A 19,614-nucleotide genomic window follows, 5' to 3' on the forward strand; every position below is an offset into this window, starting at 1 on the left:
TATATATAGGGTTATGAACATGGAATTTGAGATTTTGGGCTCTTAATGCATTGACCCCACCCCCCCCCAGTCCACCTCTGCGCCACCCCCCAAATTGCAGGGTGGGGAGAGAGTCTGTTAAAACTTTACCAGTACACCATTGCTTAAGACCCTGTATTCACAACAAACTACCCTCCTTGCAGAATTTCAAGTATTTAAAGGACTGTTAAAGACTCATTTTTTCAAGCAGCCTTTGGTTTGCACTTTGCAGTCATTGGTGTGAGTGACTAACCTCCATACTATATTTTATCTACTATCCTATTGGGTTGTGTGATTTTTGTGTGATTGTAACCATTTCTTTCGAAACCTGGAGTTCTTTACCTTTATATTTCTTATTTGGTGGTTTTATAAAATGTATACCGCTTAGACCTGCTGGCCAGATTGAGCAGTATTGTCAAATTTAATAAACAAACATATCTGTGAACACCAAAACATATGACAGCCACATGTCTTTACTATGAAATCTGCTAGATAAGATGATCACTGGGGCTTCTTATGGGCCGATAGTGGAACATACATGTATCAAGGATAACCACTCCCCCCAGGCAGTGTCAAGCTGCAGTATCTACACAGTAGCAGTTACAGAGGGTTCAGAAACTACATTACTACCACCAGAGATTGGGTTTCACAGTGTTCAGAGTTAAACCAGCTGGAGGGCTCATTCAGGACAATGATTCTGGACAGAAGTGCTGTCGTGTCCCGTTTTATGCTGCTCATGTACTATATTCAAGTGGGAAGTGCGATAAAACTTGGAAATGTTCCACTAGGTCAGTGATCCTTTTCAAAACCCCAGTATTCCCAATAATTAACTTGTTGCATTTACCTTTGATTTCACTAACTTGGTTACATTCTCCTTCAGGGTACCTTCCACAGCAGTGAGCTTGGCTGCTATGGTAGTACTCAGTTGGCTTGTCACTGGCTCCAAGCTCTTAGAAACACCTGACCAAAACAGAGAGAGAGAATGAGAAGGAACAGTATTAAAACACCTATATTTCACTTTCAAAATGCACAGTCAGCAACTGCCATTTTCTACTGGGTCCTTAGTTATTAGTATGCCATGAAATGTAGGATCTACAACTTTCAAGTATCACAGATCATGTGGTCGCCATGTTGTAGCCTGCTAAAGGAACTCACAAACCCACAGATCTCACACAATCCATGTTTTACTAAACCAAATAACTAGATATAGATAAGTAAGAGTTGTGTGCCAATCTGAATACACAATAGACGGAAGAGGTTATTACAATCTCCTTTTTCAGTCCTTTTTCTTGTAATTTCTAGCCTTAATTTTTCACCTACCTTCTAACATCTAGCACTTTTTTTGTTCATTAGGTATTTGCTACAATTTTCAATAATATGAATCAAAGATGGCTTACCTATAAACAGGGGTTCTCTAAGAGCCATACAATAACAACTCACAGAACAAACATGTCACAAATGGCAGCTAGATGATTAACAAGAATGTAGTTGGTGGGAAACAAGATGGCTGCCGTACCGGTTGTTTGTTGAAACACTCAGTGTGTGATTGAGCGAAAATTTATTCTTTTTCTCATTGAAATGTCTCATACCAAGCGTAAAGGAATGTTGAGGATAGTGCCTCCATCTACCTCAACTTCCTCTCCCGCTCAACCGTCGCTAGAGCGTTACTTCCCTGGTACTTCCAAGTTACCTCGGGGAGAGGATCCCATTGCAGGGGGGTTCAGAGAAGCGGAGTCCCTGCCAGGAGAGGAAGTCTCCCTGTCTCCACCATCTTCTGTGCAAATGCCTCCCTGTTCGGCGTCGAGAGCGGCCCTGGTGGGAAACCCCATCGACTCTGACGATGTGTCGGCTGGGGCGTCCGGTGAGGACCCAGGCAAGTGGTCGGCGATCCGTGGAGCTGAGGGAAGTTTGATTCCCACAGCATTGAACTTGGAGGTGACCCTACAAACGCTCAAGGTGATGTTAGACCAGATTACTACCACTGTACAGAAGACGTCAGGTGATGTGCTTAATTTAAACTCTAAGTTTGAAGACTTGAAAAATACTGTAGACTCTGTTAAAAGTGAATTGACAACTAAAGTACAATCCTTACAAAAAGAGGTCGACATATTGAATACAGTGGTGGAAATAAGTATTTGATCCCTTGCTGATTTTGTAAGTTTGCCCACTGACAAAGACATGAGCAGCCCATAATTGAAGGGTAGGTTATTGGTAACAGTGAGAGATAGCACATCACAAATTAAATCCGGAAAATCACATTGTGGAAAGTATATGAATTTATTTGCATTCTGCAGAGGGAAATAAGTATTTAATCCCTCTGGCAAACAAGACCTAATACTTGGTGGCAAAACCCTTGTTGGCAAGCACAGCGGTCAGACGTCTTCTGTAGTTGATGATGAGGTTTGCACACATGTCAGGAGGAATTTTGGTCCACTCCTCTTTGCAGATCATCTCTAAATCATTAAGAGTTCTGGGCTGTCGCTTGGCAACTCGCAGCTTCAGCTCCCTCCATAAGTTTTCAATGGGATTAAGGTCTGGTGACTGGCTAGGCCACTCCATGACCCTAATGTGCTTCTTCCTGAGCCACTCCTTTGTTGCCTTGGCTGTATGTTTTGGGTCATTGTCGTGCTGGAAGACCCAGCCACGACCCATTTTTAAGGCCCTGGCGGAGGGAAGGAGGTTGTCACTCAGAATTGTACGGTACATGGCCCCATCCATTCTCCCATTGATGCGGTGAAGTAGTCCTGTGCCCTTAGCAGAGAAACACCCCCAAAACATAACATTTCCACCTCCATGCTTGACAGTGGGGACGGTGTTCTTTGGGTCATAGGCAGCATTTCTCTTCCTCCAAACACGGCGAGTTGAGTTCATGCCAAAGAGCTCAATTTTTGTCTCATCTGACCACAGCACCTTCTCCCAATCACTCTCGGCATCATCCAGGTGTTCACTGGCAAACTTCAGACGGGCCGTCACATGTGCCTTCCGGAGCAGGGGGACCTTGCGGGCACTGCAGGATTGCAATCCGTTATGTCGTAATGTGTTACCAATGGTTTTCGTGGTGACAGTGGTCCCAGCTGCCTTGAGATCATTGACAAGTTCCCCCCTTGTAGTTGTAGGCTGATTTCTAACCTTCCTCATGATCAAGGATACCCCACGAGGTGAGATTTTGCGTGGAGCCCCAGATCTTTGTCGATTGACAGTCATTTTGTACTTCTTCCATTTTCTTACTATGGCACCAACAGTTGTCTCCTTCTCGCCCAGCGTCTTACTGATGGTTTTGTAGCCCATTCCAGCCTTGTGCAGGTGTATGATCTTGTCCCTGACATCCTTAGACAGCTCCTTGCTCTTGGCCATTTTGTAGAGGTTAGAGTCTGACTGATTCACTGAGTCTGTGGACAGGTGTCTTTCATACAGGTGACCATTGCCGACAGCTGTCTGTCATGCAGGTAACGAGTTGATTTGGAGCATCTACCTGGTCTGTAGGGGCCAGATCTCTTACTGGTTGGTGGGGGATCAAATACTTATTTCCCTCTGCAGAATGCAAATAAATTCATATACTTTCCACAATGTGATTTTCCGGATTTAATTTGTGATGTGCTATCTCTCACTGTTACCAATAACCTACCCTTCAATTATGGGCTGCTCATGTCTTTGTCAGTGGGCAAACTTACAAAATCAGCAAGGGATCAAATACTTATTTCCACCACTGTACTTTCCACAATGTGATTTTCCGGATTTAATTTGTGATGTGCTATCTCTCACTGTTACCAATAACCTACCCTTCAATTATGGGCTGCTCATGTCTTTGTCAGTGGGCAAACTTACAAAATCAGCAAGGGATCAAATACTTATTTCCCCCACTGTAAGTATAAAGAAGTGGCCACCAAAGATTCCATGGATATTTGGCGTAAAATTGAGCAAATTGAGAATTTTAATCAACGCCTTAATTTACGTTTTTTGAATTTTCCTATTATCGCGGGGGTAACTTTAAGAGATACTTTTCGCAGATATTTGTCAGAAATTTTGAATATTCCTGCTGAGGCAACCCCCCCCCCCCCCCCGGTAAACAAGATATATTTTATTCCTAAACCCAGAGGAGGCGTACAAGATCTTGAAAAAGATATTCCTGATTTACAAAATATTTCTGATATATTAGAACAATCCTCTGATATCATAATGAACAGAGCTACGATGATTGTTTCTATGGTGTTCGAACAAGACTATAATACTATTCTAAGATTGTACTTCAGAAATTCCAAAACTTTATTTTGTGGCTCCAAAGTGTGGATATACCCTGACGTCACTAAATCAACTCAACAAAAAAAGGAAGATGTTTCTTGCGTTAAAACAAAAGCCTTTAGATATAGGCGCTTCCTTTTTTTCTAGCATACCCATGCAAGTGTGTAGTTAAATTAGGTCAAACTAAATATACTTTCTTTTCACCGGAACAACTTAAAACGTTTGTAGATTCGAAACAGATTAAATAATGTATAACTTGGATTTATAGCAGCATTTTGCCTTTAATCTTTCATATGTTTGTATAACTTCTCTGATTCTTTTCCCCCCCTCATTCAAGTTTGAGGTCTAAGAAAGGTTTATATAATTATGTTGATGTAATTAGACTCTAAATCTTTAGAGATTATTCTCTTTATTTTTTTTCTTTTATATTTATTTTTCAAATTGTGTGAGTATTTGGAGTATTGTAACACTAATTCTACCTGTATTTCTGAACAAGGGGGTCCTTGATTATTATTAATTAAAATTATAAATAAAGAAAAAAAACAAAAAAAACCAAATGGCAGCTAGATCAGAGAAGCTTCTGGAAAACTGAGGTAAAGCTAAGAATGCTTTTTCTGACATATATGGGAAGATCTGCCCTATCAATGTCACACAGGACCCCTGCAGTTTTATGAAAGAGCTTTGAGAAGCCAACTCTCTGGAGAAGTTCTGGTATATAAGCAATTTTGCTTTCTCCAAGGGCAGCAGGATAAAAATCCACCTAAGTGGGAATCGCTAAGGGTTGTGACGTAACCAAAAAAATTAAAAAAAGAAAACCACAAACAGTATCAACTCTCTATAAAAATAGGCCCTTGAGAGAATGAAGTTGGGTTCTTTCCCTTGAAAAGACTGCAAAGGACAGACTGTCCAAACCTAATGGCACATTGTGTTTGTAATCATTCCCAGATAACGAGATGTGTATTTGGGGACTAACTTCACATCACAGCTTTGTATATCTCACTGGCAGTTAATCTGAAATGGCCCACTGATGCTGCCTCGATCTTACATTATAAGCCTTTGTGTGCCCTTTCAGACTTAGGCCTACCCTATGCTTAACAAAAGGAAATCAAGATTGATAAACTCTCTTTTTTTAATGCTTGCATAGTATTTAATGAGAATTTTCCAAAAGGTGTCATATATTAAGCTGCTGAACCTTACAACATGTAGTGCAATGGACCAATGACGAATCAGCCAGATTTAACACCATGCAACCTTGATGTTATAAATCATGTACTTTCGTAGAATATTTTTGCATATCGGTTTATTAAATTATGAAACGTGAAGTCATTAAGTCACATTATAGTGTAGCTCTTAAAATCCATTTGTGAATGTAAAATTAATTCAACTCAAAATGTACTTATCTGAAAACATTTCCAAAAGATATCATTCACTGTCTACTGAGATACGTAGCCATCCACAGAGCTTCAGATATTCTTAAAATTAGTTCATAATACTTATAATCAAAACCAATTTCTTGAACACCTGTTGTATCTTTACACAGTCTTTTTCACATTCAGTTTTTATTGAGCATATGAAAGAGTTAACCACAATTAAACAAATCAGCAATGGTAGAAGGAGGAACATCACTCCAGAAATGACTCAACAACATAACAGAACACCTCAGGATCAAATCCCCAACAAAGGAACTTCCATAACCACCACAATGAGATTATACCCTTTCCCCCTCCCTCTACCCCCCCCACCCCACCATATCATGTAACCAAGAGATGGTCAAGTACAGGAAATAAAGCTGCTAGCAGAGAAAGGAAAACTAGAAACGTATTTTCCACTCTGAGGGAGAAACTCCCCCAGTGCCTCAAACACCATTTATTCAGACCAGTAAGTACCCGAACTCTTCTATTGTAGGGATCAGCCAAAATCAAATCTTTCCCTGCTAAACAAAAAGGTTTGCCCCACCCTACCCCCCAGGATCCATTATATTGTAAATCCCCAGAGCAATAGGGAGTGACCTCACCCAGAAACCGCCACCAACCACTTACACACTGTATCAAACTTTGCAGTCTTCCCTCTCAGTATCCAGGCAAGCTTATCATATTTCATCGTATCTCCCCATTGCTCTATTTGAAGATCTGCTTCTGAACACCACTGACCCACAATAGTCAGTCATGCAGCCAATAACATATTTAAAACAAAATCCCTCTGACTCTTCTCTAATGGCGCAAAGTCTCCCAGCAAACAACTGAGGACTCCATACCGGTGCATTAAAAGGCACCCATACTGTGTTATGTCCCCATGCTGCACTCCAGAATTTTTGTACCACCCCACATATCCATCAAATATGATCAAATGAACCCTTTTCCCTGCTTCCCCTCCAATAATTGCCTGTTGGTCACTTTCCCATAAAAACAAAGTTGCAAAGGACCTACATAAAGTCTATTTATTACCCCATATTGCATCCGTTTGTATTTAGTGGCCCAATAGCATTTATGAATGTGATTACACACTTCCTCCCATTCTCTTTCTGATAAAGGAGTGGGCCACAGGGTGTCCCATTTCTTTTTATGATTTTTTCTCTCTCTCTTTAACCCCTCCTTCCATCACAGTGTTTGACAGCAGTTTTTTTTAAATAACTTCTATCTAACAAAAGAACTCTCTCAATGGGGGTGGCGGACCTAGCAGGGGCGTAGCCAGACACCCAAGTTTGGGTGGGCCTGGACCCAAGGTGGGTGGGCAGAATTCCGCCTTGTCCTACAAGTGATTTGGTTTCTCCCTCTCTTGCCTGCATGCCATATGGTCTTTCAAACATCCCCTCTCCCCCGAATACCTTTTAAATAGCAGATTTTCACCAGCAGCAAACAGTTGTTGGGAGTTTTTGGCTGGTGGGGCTTGGGATCCCTGCCAGCCACATTATAGGTGTGCTGCTACTTGGTGGGCCTGAACCTAAAGTGGGTGGGCCTGGGCCCACCCCAGCCCACCCATGGCTATGCCACTGGGACCTAATAACAAGTCTTTCAAAATATATTCCCACAAGATGAAGAACCTTAACTGGAAGTATGCGATAAATGGGACAGAAGTACCACCTATCTGCTCCAAGTTACTCTTAGTGATCACCACTTTATCTTCCATCAAATGCTTAAACTTATTCATTCCCTTTCTCAACTGCATCCCCAACCTTCCCCACTCTGTCTGCGAGAAGGATAGTAATCCATTTTCCTACTGTCTAGAACACCAAAGCTCCCATCTCATCTCTCCTCTTCTGTAAACATGAGGGACCCATGAAAGGGTGAGTCCAGTTCACTGCGGCCAACTCCCTATCTGCAGCCTCTGGGCACCCTGCCCCAAAAATGGACCAAGGCTTCATAGATGTCTTCTCCACTCCCACCCACTGTATGTCTTGCCTATCATTGTAGTGATATTTTATAGCTCTGAGCCTGCAGCCCTGTGAAATGTATTTAGAATGGGCAAATCAACCTCACTTTCTTCCAGACTTTACCTCAAATATTAACTGCCTCACATTGAGTGAATATGTTGCTCAGATTGGTGGGTTGCATTCCTTTCAAGTTTGGGTTTTGGGGAAAGCACAGTATGGCATGGTTGTTGGTGTCAACAGTGGATAAGTTGCATTGTGGTATGGATGAGAGTACATAAGTACATAAGTAATGCCATACTGGGAAAAGACCAAGGGTCCATCGAGCCCAGCATCTTGTCCACGACAGCGGCCAATCCAGGCCAAGGGCACCTGGCAAGCTTCCTAAATGTACAAACATTCTATACATGTTATTCCTGGGATTTTGGATTTTTCCAAGTCTGTTTAGTAGCGGTTTATGGACTTGTCCTTTAGGAAACCGTCCAACCCCTTTTTAAACTCTGCTAAGCTAACCGCCTTCACCACATTTTCCAGCAATGAATTCCAGAGTTTAATTACACGTTGGGTGAAGAAAAAGTTTCTCCGATTTGTTTTAAATTTACTACACTGTAGTTTAATCGCATGCCCCCTAGTCCTAGTATTTTTGGAAAGCGTGAACAGACGCTTCACATCCACCTGTTCCACTCCACTCATTATTTTATATACCTCTATCATGTCTCCCCTAAGTCGTCTCTTCTCCAAGCTGAATAGCCCTAGCCTCCTTAGTCTTTCTTCATAGGGAAGTCGTCCCATCCCCGCTATCATTTTAGTCGCCCTTCGCTGCACCTTTTCCAATTCTACTATATCTTCCTCGAGATGCGGCGACCAGAATTGAACACAATACTCAAGGTGCGGTCGCACCATGGAGCGATACAACGGCATTATAACATCCTCACATCTGTTTTCCATACCTTTCCTAATAATACCCAACATTCTATTCGCTTTCCTAGCCGCAGCAGCACACTGAGCAGAAGGTTTCAGCGTGTTATCGACGACGACACCCAGATCCCTTTCTTGGTCCGTAACTCCTAACGTGGAACCTTGCATGACGTAGCTATAATTCGGGTTCTTTTTTCCCACATGCATCACCTTGCACTTGCTCACATTAAACGTCATCTGCCATTTAGCCGCCCAGTCTCCCAGTCTCGTAAGGTCCTCTTGTAATTTTTCACAATCCTGTCGCGAGTTAACGACTTTGAATAACTTTGTGTCATCAGCAAATTTAATTACCTCGCTAGTTACTCCCATCTCTAAATCATTTATAAATATATTAAAAAGCAGCGGTCCTAGCACAGACCCCTGAGGAACCCCACTAACTACCCTTCTCCATTGTGAATACTGCCCATTTAACCCCACTCTCTGTTTCCTATCCTTTAACCAGTTTTTAATCCACAATAGGACATTTCCTCCTATCCCATGACCCTCCAATTTCCTCTGTAGCCTTTCATGAGGTACCTTGTCAAACGCCTTTTGAAAATCCAGATACACAATATCAATCAGCTCCCCTTTGTCCACATGTTTGTTTACTCCTTCAAAGAATTGAAGTAAATTGGTCAGGCAAGATTTCCCCACACAAAAGCCGTGCTGACTCGGTCTCAGTAATCCATGTCCTCGGATGTGCTCTGTAATTTTGTTTTTAATAATAGCCTCTACCATTTTCCCCTGCACCAAAGTCAGACTCACCAGTCTACAATTTCCCGGATCTCCCCTGGAGCCTTTTTTAAAAATGGGCGTTACATTGGCCACCCTCCAATCTTCCGGTACCACGCTCGATTTTAAGGATAAGTTGCATATCACTAGCAGTAGCTCCGCAAGCTCATTTTTCAGTTCTATCAGTACTCTAGGATGAATACCATCCGGTCCAGGAGATTTGCTACTCTTCAGTTTGCCGAACTGCCCCATTACGTCCTCCAGGTTTACCGTGAAGTCAGTAAGTTTCTCCGACTCGTCCGCTTGAAATACCATTACCGACACCAGTATCCCACCCAAATCTTCCTCGGTGAAGACCGAAGCAAAGAATTCATTCAGTCTCTCCGCTACGTCTTTGTCTTTCTTGATTGCCCCTTTTACCCCTCGGTCATCCAGCGGCCCAACTGATTCTTTTGCCGGCTTCCTGCTTTTAATATGCCGAAAAAAAATGTTACTATATTTTTTTTGCCTCTAATGCTATCTTTTTTTCGTAATCCCTCTTGGCCTTCTTTATCTGCGCCTTGCTTTTGCTTTGACACTCCTTATGCTGCTTCTTGTTATTTTCAGACGGTTCCTTCTCCCATTTTCTGAAGGCGTTTCTTTTAGCCCTAATAGCTTCCTTCACCTCACTTTTCAACCAGGCCGGCTGTCTTTTGGAGTTCCGTCTTTCTTTTCTAATTCGCGGAATATGTATGGCCTGGGCCTCCAGGATGGTATTTTTGAACAGCGTCCACGCCTGTTGTACAGTTTTTACTCTCTCAGTTGCCCCCCTAAGTTTTTTTTTACCGTTCTTCTCATTTTATCATAGTCTCCTTTTTTAAAGTTAAACGCTAACGTATTTGACTTTCTGTGTACAGTTACTTCAAGGTCGATATCAAAACTGATCATATTATGGTCACTGTTATCAAGCGGCCCCAGTACCATAACGTCCCTCACCAGATCATGTGCTCCACTAAGGACCAAGTCTAGAATTTTTCCTTCTCTCGTCGGCTCCTGCACCAGTTGCTCCATAAAGCTGTCCTTGATTTCATCAAGGAATTGTATCTCTGTAGCGTGTTCCGATGTTACATTTACCCAGTCTATATTTGGATAATTGAAGTCACCCATTATCACATTGCCCATTTTGTTCGCGTCTCTGATTTCTTTTATCATTTCTGTGTCTACCTGCTCATCCTGGCGAGGTGGACGGTAGTACACTCCTATCACCGTTTTTTTCCCTTTTATACATGGAATTTCAACCCACAATGATTCAAAGGTGTGATTTGTGTCCTGCTGAATTTGTAATCTATCTGAGTCAAGGCTCTCGTTAATATACAATGCTACCCCTCCACCAGTCCGGTCCACCCTATCACTACGATATACTTTGTACCCCGGTATGACAGTGTCCCACTGGTTATCCTCCTTCCACCAGGTCTCAGTAATGCCTATTATATCCAATTTTTCGTTTAGTGCAATATATTCCAACTCTCCCATCTTATTTCTTAGACTCCTAGCATTTGCATATAGACATTTCAGAGTATGTTTGTTTGTTCTTATTTGCATGATGCTTAGTACCTGACACTATTGATTTGTCATCTTTTGTCTGATCTTTAGTTGTATTTAAGGGCACCTGGTCTACCACGGTCTGTTGTGCAACCTCACTATCCAGAAACCCTATCTTCCCTGTTTGTGAGGTATCTTTGCAAGATACCTTTTCCCGAACCATGCGCTTTTGAGCGACTGTCGGCCTTCCCCCCATTTCTAGTTTAAAAGCTGCTCTATCTCCTTTTTAAATGCCGATGCCAGCAGCCTGGTCCCACCCTGGTTAAGGTGGAGCCCATCCTTTCGGAATAGGCTCCCCCTTCCCCAGCATGTTGCCCAGTTCCTAACAAATCTAAAACCCTCCTCCCTGCACCATCGTCTCATCCATGCATTGAGACTCTGGAGCTCTGCCTGTCTCTTGGGCCCTGCACGTGGAACAGGTAGCATTTTAGAAAATGCTACCCTAGAGGATCTGGATTTGAGCTTTCTACCTAAGAGCCTAAATTTGGCTTCCAGAACCTCTCTCCCACATTTTCCTATGTCATTGGTACCCACATGTACCAAGACAGCGGACTCCTCCCCAGCACTATCTAAAATCCTATCTAGGTGACATGTGAGGTCTGCCACCTTTGCACCAGGCAGGCAAGTCACCAGGCGATCCTCACGTCCACCAGCCACCCAGCTATCTATATGCCTAATGATCGAATCACCAACTACAACAGCTGTCCTAACCTTTCCCTCCCGGGCAGCACTTGGAGACATATCCTCAGTGCGAGAGGATAGCACATCCCCTGGTGGGCAGGTCCTGGCTACAGGAGTACTTCCTACTTCACCAGGGTGATGCTCTCCTTCTAGGAGACCTCCCTCCTCCAAGGTAGCACAAGGGCTACTAGACTGGAGGTGGGACCTCTCTACAACATCCCTGTAGGTCTCCTCTATGTACCTCTCTGTCTCCCTCAGCTCCACCAAGTCTGCTACTCTAGCCTCAAGAGAACGGACACTTTCTCTAAGAGCTAGGAGCTCTTTGCATCGGGCGCAAACATATGACATCTCACCAACTGGAAGATAATCATACATGTGACACTCAATGCAAAAGACTGGATAGCACCCCTCTCGTAGCTGGACTGCTGACTCCATCTTAGTGTTTTTGAGTTTTTCAATAATTTAAAACTTGCTACAGTATTAAGGATATTAGCCTAATATAAAAGTGTCTTTTACTTTATATAGTATATTGTATGATTTATTTAGTATTTCCTTCTTAGATGGTGATGAAATGTATTTAAAACTCTATAAGAGCACTCCTTGCTTGTTACCCTAATTACAATAACTGACTATAAATGAGGAGTTGTCCTAGGGGTGGTGGGAATACTAAATTAGATCCTGCAGTGGCTGTTAGATTCTGTTAATGCTATGGTACAAAGCTTTTAAAACTAAGTGGAAAAGACTATGGAGATTAGCTGTTTTCTGTTAGCTGTTGAAATTTGCTTTTTAATTTTGCCTAACACTAACCTACAATTCCTCCTTTAAACCCCAATCTTTAAGTTCCCAAAGCACAAAGCAAAGTAGTGTTCACTTACCAGAGAAATGTCCTCTTCTCTCAGAACTTCTCAGAAAAAGAGGAATATTTATTGTTTTGTAACATTAGATATTTCCTCAGCATTTGATTCTGTGAATATTGATGTGTTGTTGAAGAGATTGTTTGGGCTTGGCTTGCAAAAAAGTGTGTTTATGAGTGGTTTGTGTCTTACTTGACAGGACTATCAATGCAAAAGAAAGGTTGGAGATATGGTGTCTCTGGTTTACCCTATGTCTATGGGAGTAACACAAGGGTCGGAATTGTCAGCCCTTCTGGCCCCAGTACGGAAAGTGTTTAGGGATGTGAGGGTGGCCTATTGGCTTTATGTAGATGATTTGCAATTTTTCTTTTTCCCCTGTACAAGGTCAATGGGGTCAATGTGTTCAACAGCTAGAATTGTGTTTGGAGAAGATTGGGGGATGGATGGGAGATAACCAGCTGGTGTTGAATGTGGAGAATTCAGAACTTATGCTGGTGGGTAGAAGTATAGATTGGGAGGTGCCAAGGGAGGCTGGGATTCTGGGTATACCGTTTCCAGTGAACAAATGTGTGAAGAGTTTGGGAGTTGCACTGGACTCAAAATTATGTATGCAAGAACAGTTAGCAACCAACATGAGAGGCAATGATCTGCACACCAATGTGACAGCAAGCAAAAAGCAGACCAAGGATATAGGAGTGCTGGGCGAATTTATTAGCACAAATATCCGATGTGGCCCTACGGCTGCATCAGGGGTTAGAATCTATAGGGGAAAAATACCCATCTTTCCCCTAATAGTTATGTCTTCAAATATACTGCAGCACTTCCTCACCAAAGGAGAGAAGGTAAATCTGCTCTATTTGTACTAATAAATTTGCCCAGCACTCCTATAACCTCGGGCTGCTTTTTGCTTGCTGCAAGAACAGTTAGGACAGGTGATACATTCATCTTTTTAACAACTCCATCTGCTGAGTAGATTGAAACTGATGCTGGCAAGTTATGACTTTAGGATTATAGTTGAAAGCTTAGTGCTCAGTAAATTGGATTATTGCAATACATTGTACTTGAGGGTTTTCGCTGAAAGGCTTTGCAGGTCATTCAAAATGCTGCAGCATATTTGATTACTGGAATCTCTAAGTAATGCACATAACTCCAAATTGAAGCAGCTTCATTGGTTGCTGGTGCCTAGCAGGATTTTATTCAAAGTGCTGACTCTCATATACCGACTTATTAATGAGACAGCTCTCTGGTATTTTTCACAGATATTGAAGGCGTTATCAGCTGCTGCGTATTTTGAATGCAAAATATTTGTAAATTGTAAATCTAAGGAAAGTGCATTATGCAGAGACGAGGGCAGCTGCATTTTCTCCTGTGCAACCATGTTTGTGGAATAGTTTGCTAGGGTACTTATGTCTGGCCACGAACGCAATCCAATTTAAGAGGCTGTTGAAGACCTGTTTCTGTTAGCATATCCTCTGGCGTAATGGGAGTACACGTGCAGTGTGGGACAACTTTTCAGTTTACTTTCGGTTTTATGTAGAATTTTACTGTTGTGTAAGTGTAAAGTTTTTATGGATGCTTTATTGTGACCTGCCTAGTATTTAGGTGGAATACAAACAAACAAACAAACAAACTGTCTGAAATAAGTTTCCCCTTTACAAACTCCATTTCATTGGGGTCCATAATTTTGGGCAGCACATCGTCTAGCCTATAAGCTAAAACCTTAGCGATGATCTTAATGTCACAATTTAGTATGCTATCGGTCTATAAATTTTGCATTTCTCAATGGGTTTCCTCTCTTTATGCAAAACCATTACATTTACGGTATACATAAAAGGGGCATTTCCACAGAACGTCAGATTCAGAATTAGAATGTCCTGCTCATAAAATCCAAAAAAAAAAAAAAACCCTTCCATCTCACAGCCATTTTCAAACAGGAAAAATGTCAATTTCCTGTTCAAAAATACGTGAGGGCGATGATCTCATGCTGAAAACATCCAAAATGAATAGCCATTTTCCAAAATGAAACATCCAAAATATGGACCCCAAAAAAGAAGGCACAAAAATGTCTGCCCTGCATCACTTGTAGAGGGTCATGGACTTGATATACCACCTTTCTTTGGTACAACCAAAGCAGTTTACATATTCTAGACAGGCACTTTCCCTTGGTGGGCTCAGAATCTATTTTTGTACCTGTGGCAATGGAGGGTTAAGTCACTTGCCCAGAATCACAAGGAGCTGCAGTGGGAATTGAACCCACTTCCACAGATTCTCAGCACACTGCAATAACCATTAGGCTAGTCCTCCACTCCAAATGTACAAAAATGGCCACACAGATGTCCCTGCAGAGCAGAGGGTCAACCTAGTGGTCAGTGCAGTGGACTTTAAATAATGGGACCGTGGTACTAATGGCACCTTAATTCCTTTATATGCTATTGTGAGCCCTCCAAGAACATATAAAAACCTGCTGAACCTAAAGGTACACCACTACAACTCATCACTCTTGTAGGTGTCTTATAAATTCAGGTACAGTAGGTATTTCTATGTTCCAGGGGGGCTCACATATTTGCACAGAAATAAATGTGTTAAATTGGGAGTTACACCTGTGTCTTGTTGTCCAAGTCCATTGCACTAGGCTACTCCTTACACTTCTATTAGGAACAGCCATAATACCTGAAGCCATTATACAGCCTGGTATCCACCTTCACTTCTTAGGGGAGTTGGAGAGGTCACTAACCACTGGGAAATGAAGGAAGGGTCATTCCTTCATCCCTCCAGTGGTCAGCTGCTCAATCTGTGCACCTTTTTGTACCCTGGTCTAGATAAAAATGTCTTTTTTTGCCTTGGACATTTCTTCCCTTTCCATTATTGCTGAAACAAGTCCTAATTTTGGTCCTGTCCTTGTCCCACCCAAAACAAGCCTTCAACACACCCCCTTGCTATTTGGATAAACTGCAATAGAACATCCGAATTCTCCCATTCAAAAATATCAATTTGGACATTTTTAGCAGATGGACTCCTTTTTGGCCATTTTGAAACGTCCATCTGCTTCAAAAACGGGTGCAATAACCTCTGGGCGTCCCATACCATCCGAGGCTTCATTCATCACTCTTGCTAACAAATTACTGGTTGTCTCACACATTACCTGATAATATTCCACTGGAAAACCATCTTCCCCACTGGCTTTTCCTTTTGAGAAGATATTAATAGCATGCTGTACCTCTTCTCTGGTGACTGGCCTATTCAGCTTCTGCTTGTCACCATCCTCCACCTGGGTCAAATGGGCCTTATCTGTATATTCTTTTATTGCTGCCCTGTCCCCCTGGCTCTCTGAAGTATACAAATGTTGCTAACATTTTCTACACTCCTCCACAATCTCAGCATTGGACCTGACCATTTCCCCATTCCCCCCAGTCAGTTCCTGGACTATCTTAGCAGCTCTTCTTTTTTAACTGCCAGGCAAGTAACTTACTAGCCTTATTACTGTGCTCCAAAAAAAGGTCCTGTGAGTCAATCTCATAAGAAACTCCATCTTCTCTATTTTTAAAACTTCAACTTTTCGTTTGATATCTACCAGTTGTCTATGTATACATTTACCTCCTAATTGGGTATGCAGTTTCTAACATTTTTCCAACTCCAGTTTCAGGGCCTGAATTTCCCAATCCCCCACTTTCTTTTGTTAAGCACCTATCTGCAACAATTTTCCCCTCATATAAGCTTTCCAGCATCCCTGAGCATTTTTGTTGCCATCTCACCTTTATCGTTAAAAAGTAAAATTTCCACAGAGGTTATTTGCAGTGGATCCTTCACCCTTGTTTTTTGTTTCTCTTTTTTGCAGAAGCCCCAACATTCAGCCTCCAACAGCTCCTTTGTGCTTCATCTCTTTCACCCAATTCAATCATCGCAGCCACTACTGCATGATCCAAAAGACAGATGTGGTCAATCCCCACTCAGACTTGCCTGGCAAAGGCATTACCTACCAAAATATAATCAATCCTGGAATATGTTTTATAGTGTTGTAAAAAACCATGCATATTCTAAACATCCTAGAAAATGCTGTCTCCATACATCCACATAATCATAGATTTCTAAAGCCTCCTTAAGGCCTTTCCCTTCCCATTCCCATGTTAAATACACCTGAATGCGGAGTTCCACAGGGATCCCCCCCTCTCACTGACCATATTCAACCTAATGATGACACCCTTGACCAAACTACTATCGAATCAGAATCTAAACCCATATATATACGCCGATGATGTAACGATCTTTATCCCATTCAAACAATATCTAAGAGAAATCTCCAATGAAATCAACCAAAGCCTACATATTATGAATTCCTGGGCAAATGCATTTCAACTGAAACTTAATGCAGAAAAAACCCAATGCCTAGTGCTCACCTCGCAATACAATAAGAATAAATTTACCACCATCAACACACCTAAACTAAGTCTACCAGTTTTGGATACCCTAAAAATTCTTGGAGTCACCATTGACCGACACCTAACACTTGAGAATCATGCGAAAAACATAACTAAAAAGATGTTTCATTCAATGTGGAAACTAAAAAGAGTCAAACCATTTTTTCCAAGGAATGTCTTCCGCAACCTGGTGCAATCATTGGTACTCAGTCATCTGGACTACTGTAACTCACTCTACGCCGGCTGAAAAGAGCAAATACTTAAAAAACTCCAGACAGCCCAGAACACGGCAGCCAGACTGATATTCGGCAAATCAAAATATGAAAGCGCAAAACCCCTACGAGAAAAACTACACTGGCTCCCACTCAAAGAGCGCATCATGTTCAAACTTTGTACCCTAGTCCATAAAATCATCCATGGTGACGCCCCGGCCTACATGTCAGACCTAATAGAACTACCACCCAGAAACGCAAAAAAAATCTTCTCGCACATTTCTCAATCTTCATCCTCCCAAGTGTAATGGACTGAAATAGAAATTAATGCACACATCTACCTTTTCCTTTATGAGCATGCAGCTCTGGAACGCGCTGCCACGCAACCTGAAAACGGCCCATGAATTGACTAATTTCCGCAAACTATTGAAAACCTCTCTCTTCGACAAGATATATCACAAAGATCAACACGTATAACTGTACAATCTTTAATATATCCAGAAATGTTCTATAATGTCTTTTGATTTAACACTATGTATTTCACCACCATGTAACCCAAAACCCTCTGTAAAACCAAATGTATATTCTCTTCTATTTCCATCATCCATGATGAATTGTAAGCCACATTGAGCCTGCAAAGAGGTGGGATAATGTGGGATACAAATGCAATAAATAAATAAATAAATAAATAAAAATTCCCAGCCCAATTGCCCTAAAACACAATTAAAGGCTCCCCCCTACCACTACCCGAACTCCCTTAGCCACTCTTTCAAATTCCCCAAATCAGACCCTAAAAACAAAAATCACCTTTATCTCCATTAGGAGACATTAGGACATTTAGAATATTAATTAACTTCTCATTTATCCTGCTGTTACTCACATCACACACCCTTCAACATATTTAACAAAAGAAAGATGCTTATGCAGCAGAAGGCCACACCATGTTTCTTAGAGGTAAATGCGGAGGCTATAACTCTCCCTCAGTGAGCAACTTTCAGTGTAAAGTGTTCCTATTGCGTAAGCCTCATTTCCTGCAAAAGAACGATATGTGCTTTGTATTTTTTAAAGTGCTGCATAATTCTTTTTTTGTTTTAACGGTCCATTGAGCCCGCTAACATTTAAAGAAAGACTATTAGATCCCATACTTTAATTCTAACCTTCCCTCAAACTCACTCCATCCTACTACTACTAATCATTTCTATGGCACTACTAGATAAACACAGTGCTGTACACATTAAATGCAAGTACTTTCTCTGTCCCCAGTGGGCTCACAACCTATGTTCTTTATACTTGGGGCAATGGAGGGTTAAGTGACTTGCTCAAAGTCACAAGGAGCTATAGCAAGAATTGAACCCAGGTCACCAGTATCAAAGGCCACTTCACTAACCATTAGGCTACTCTTCCATCCCAGGAATCAAAGCGTCCCCTTTCCAAATCCCCAACCCATCACATCCTCAACCATAACCGACCCTCCCTTCCCCTCAACCAAAGTATTACCCCTTGGTCTGCCACCCTCCAAATCCCCCACCATTACCATGGAAAGAACATGAGCATGTGCACCAATCTTTCATTCCCCCACCCCCCTCCACCGAGAGACAAGTATAAAATCATAAAAGAGAACCCATACCTGCTCCCATATAGAAACACACTCCGTAATACAAACCCAGTCAGCTATCAATACCACACGTTACAGTATTAGACTGATCAAAATGGCACCTTTGTTGTTGACTACAGTAGATTCTTACCCTGTTTGCCTTCTAAGAAACCCAAATTAAATTCATATCCAGTCTTGTTTTCTTTATCTTTGGAACTGCTACTTTGTAGCAAGATTCTTTACACATATAAACATATATAAAACTCCTAGACTTCAGGTTAAGTAGAACTGGGTTAGACATTTCAACAAACTGGAAAAAGAACCATCTCAGTAACCTGGGCAGCACAAAAGCCATGTGTGTTGGCTTTGATCTGCAATGGTTTCACTTACTCTGTGGCAATGTCTTTTTCATCTCTTCCCGGACAGTTTTGTCAAGACGATTACATAAAGCACTGGAGAGAGACTGCGACAGCTGCTGAGACACATGCTCTTGGAGCTGTCCATTCCTCTGTTGACCCTCTGACAAGACTCGATCTAGTCTCCTCTCTAAACAGATGCAAATGTTAAGGAAGAAAGTAGTTCATGGCAAGACAAACTACTAAAAGTAACAAAGAGAAATGTTGGGAGGAGTTTTGTGTGTCTTACCTGGTTATTCCTTTTTGGATACACCCTGTGTTAGTTTAAGCCACTTTTGCACCATATTAGTATGCAGATGGAAGCTAATGTGACGTCACAAATCTTGTGAAACTATTCACAAGATCATTCACCCCCAAATTCTAGATGAATAAGGCACCAGGTATGGTCATGCTTCAGTCATTTGAGGGCACCAATGCCATATACCCGCTAAGCACTTTTTTATAATGTCATAACTGTTGCACCTACATGCTGCATAGCAAATGCATTTGGGTGACAGAAAAGGGAGGATTTGTGGGTAAACAGTGAGTAACCACTGGGTGTGACCATC

At 41.9% G+C, this 19,614-nt stretch overlaps 1 protein-coding gene across 1 annotated transcript in view; it reads right to left on the minus strand.

Annotated features, from left to right (window-relative positions):
• Positions 1–19,614, minus strand: part of EDC4 (enhancer of mRNA decapping 4) — a 1,195,039-nt gene that overhangs the window by 190,748 nt on the left and 984,677 nt on the right. Inside the window, 2 exon segments of the mRNA XM_030203662.1 lie at positions 863–978; positions 19,041–19,196. Coding sequence (XP_030059522.1) covers positions 863–978; positions 19,041–19,196 — 272 coding nt within the window.

Source organism: Microcaecilia unicolor, chromosome 5 (assembly GCF_901765095.1).
Source record: "Microcaecilia unicolor chromosome 5, aMicUni1.1, whole genome shotgun sequence".
Classification (NCBI taxonomy): Eukaryota; Metazoa; Chordata; class Amphibia; order Gymnophiona; family Siphonopidae; genus Microcaecilia; species Microcaecilia unicolor.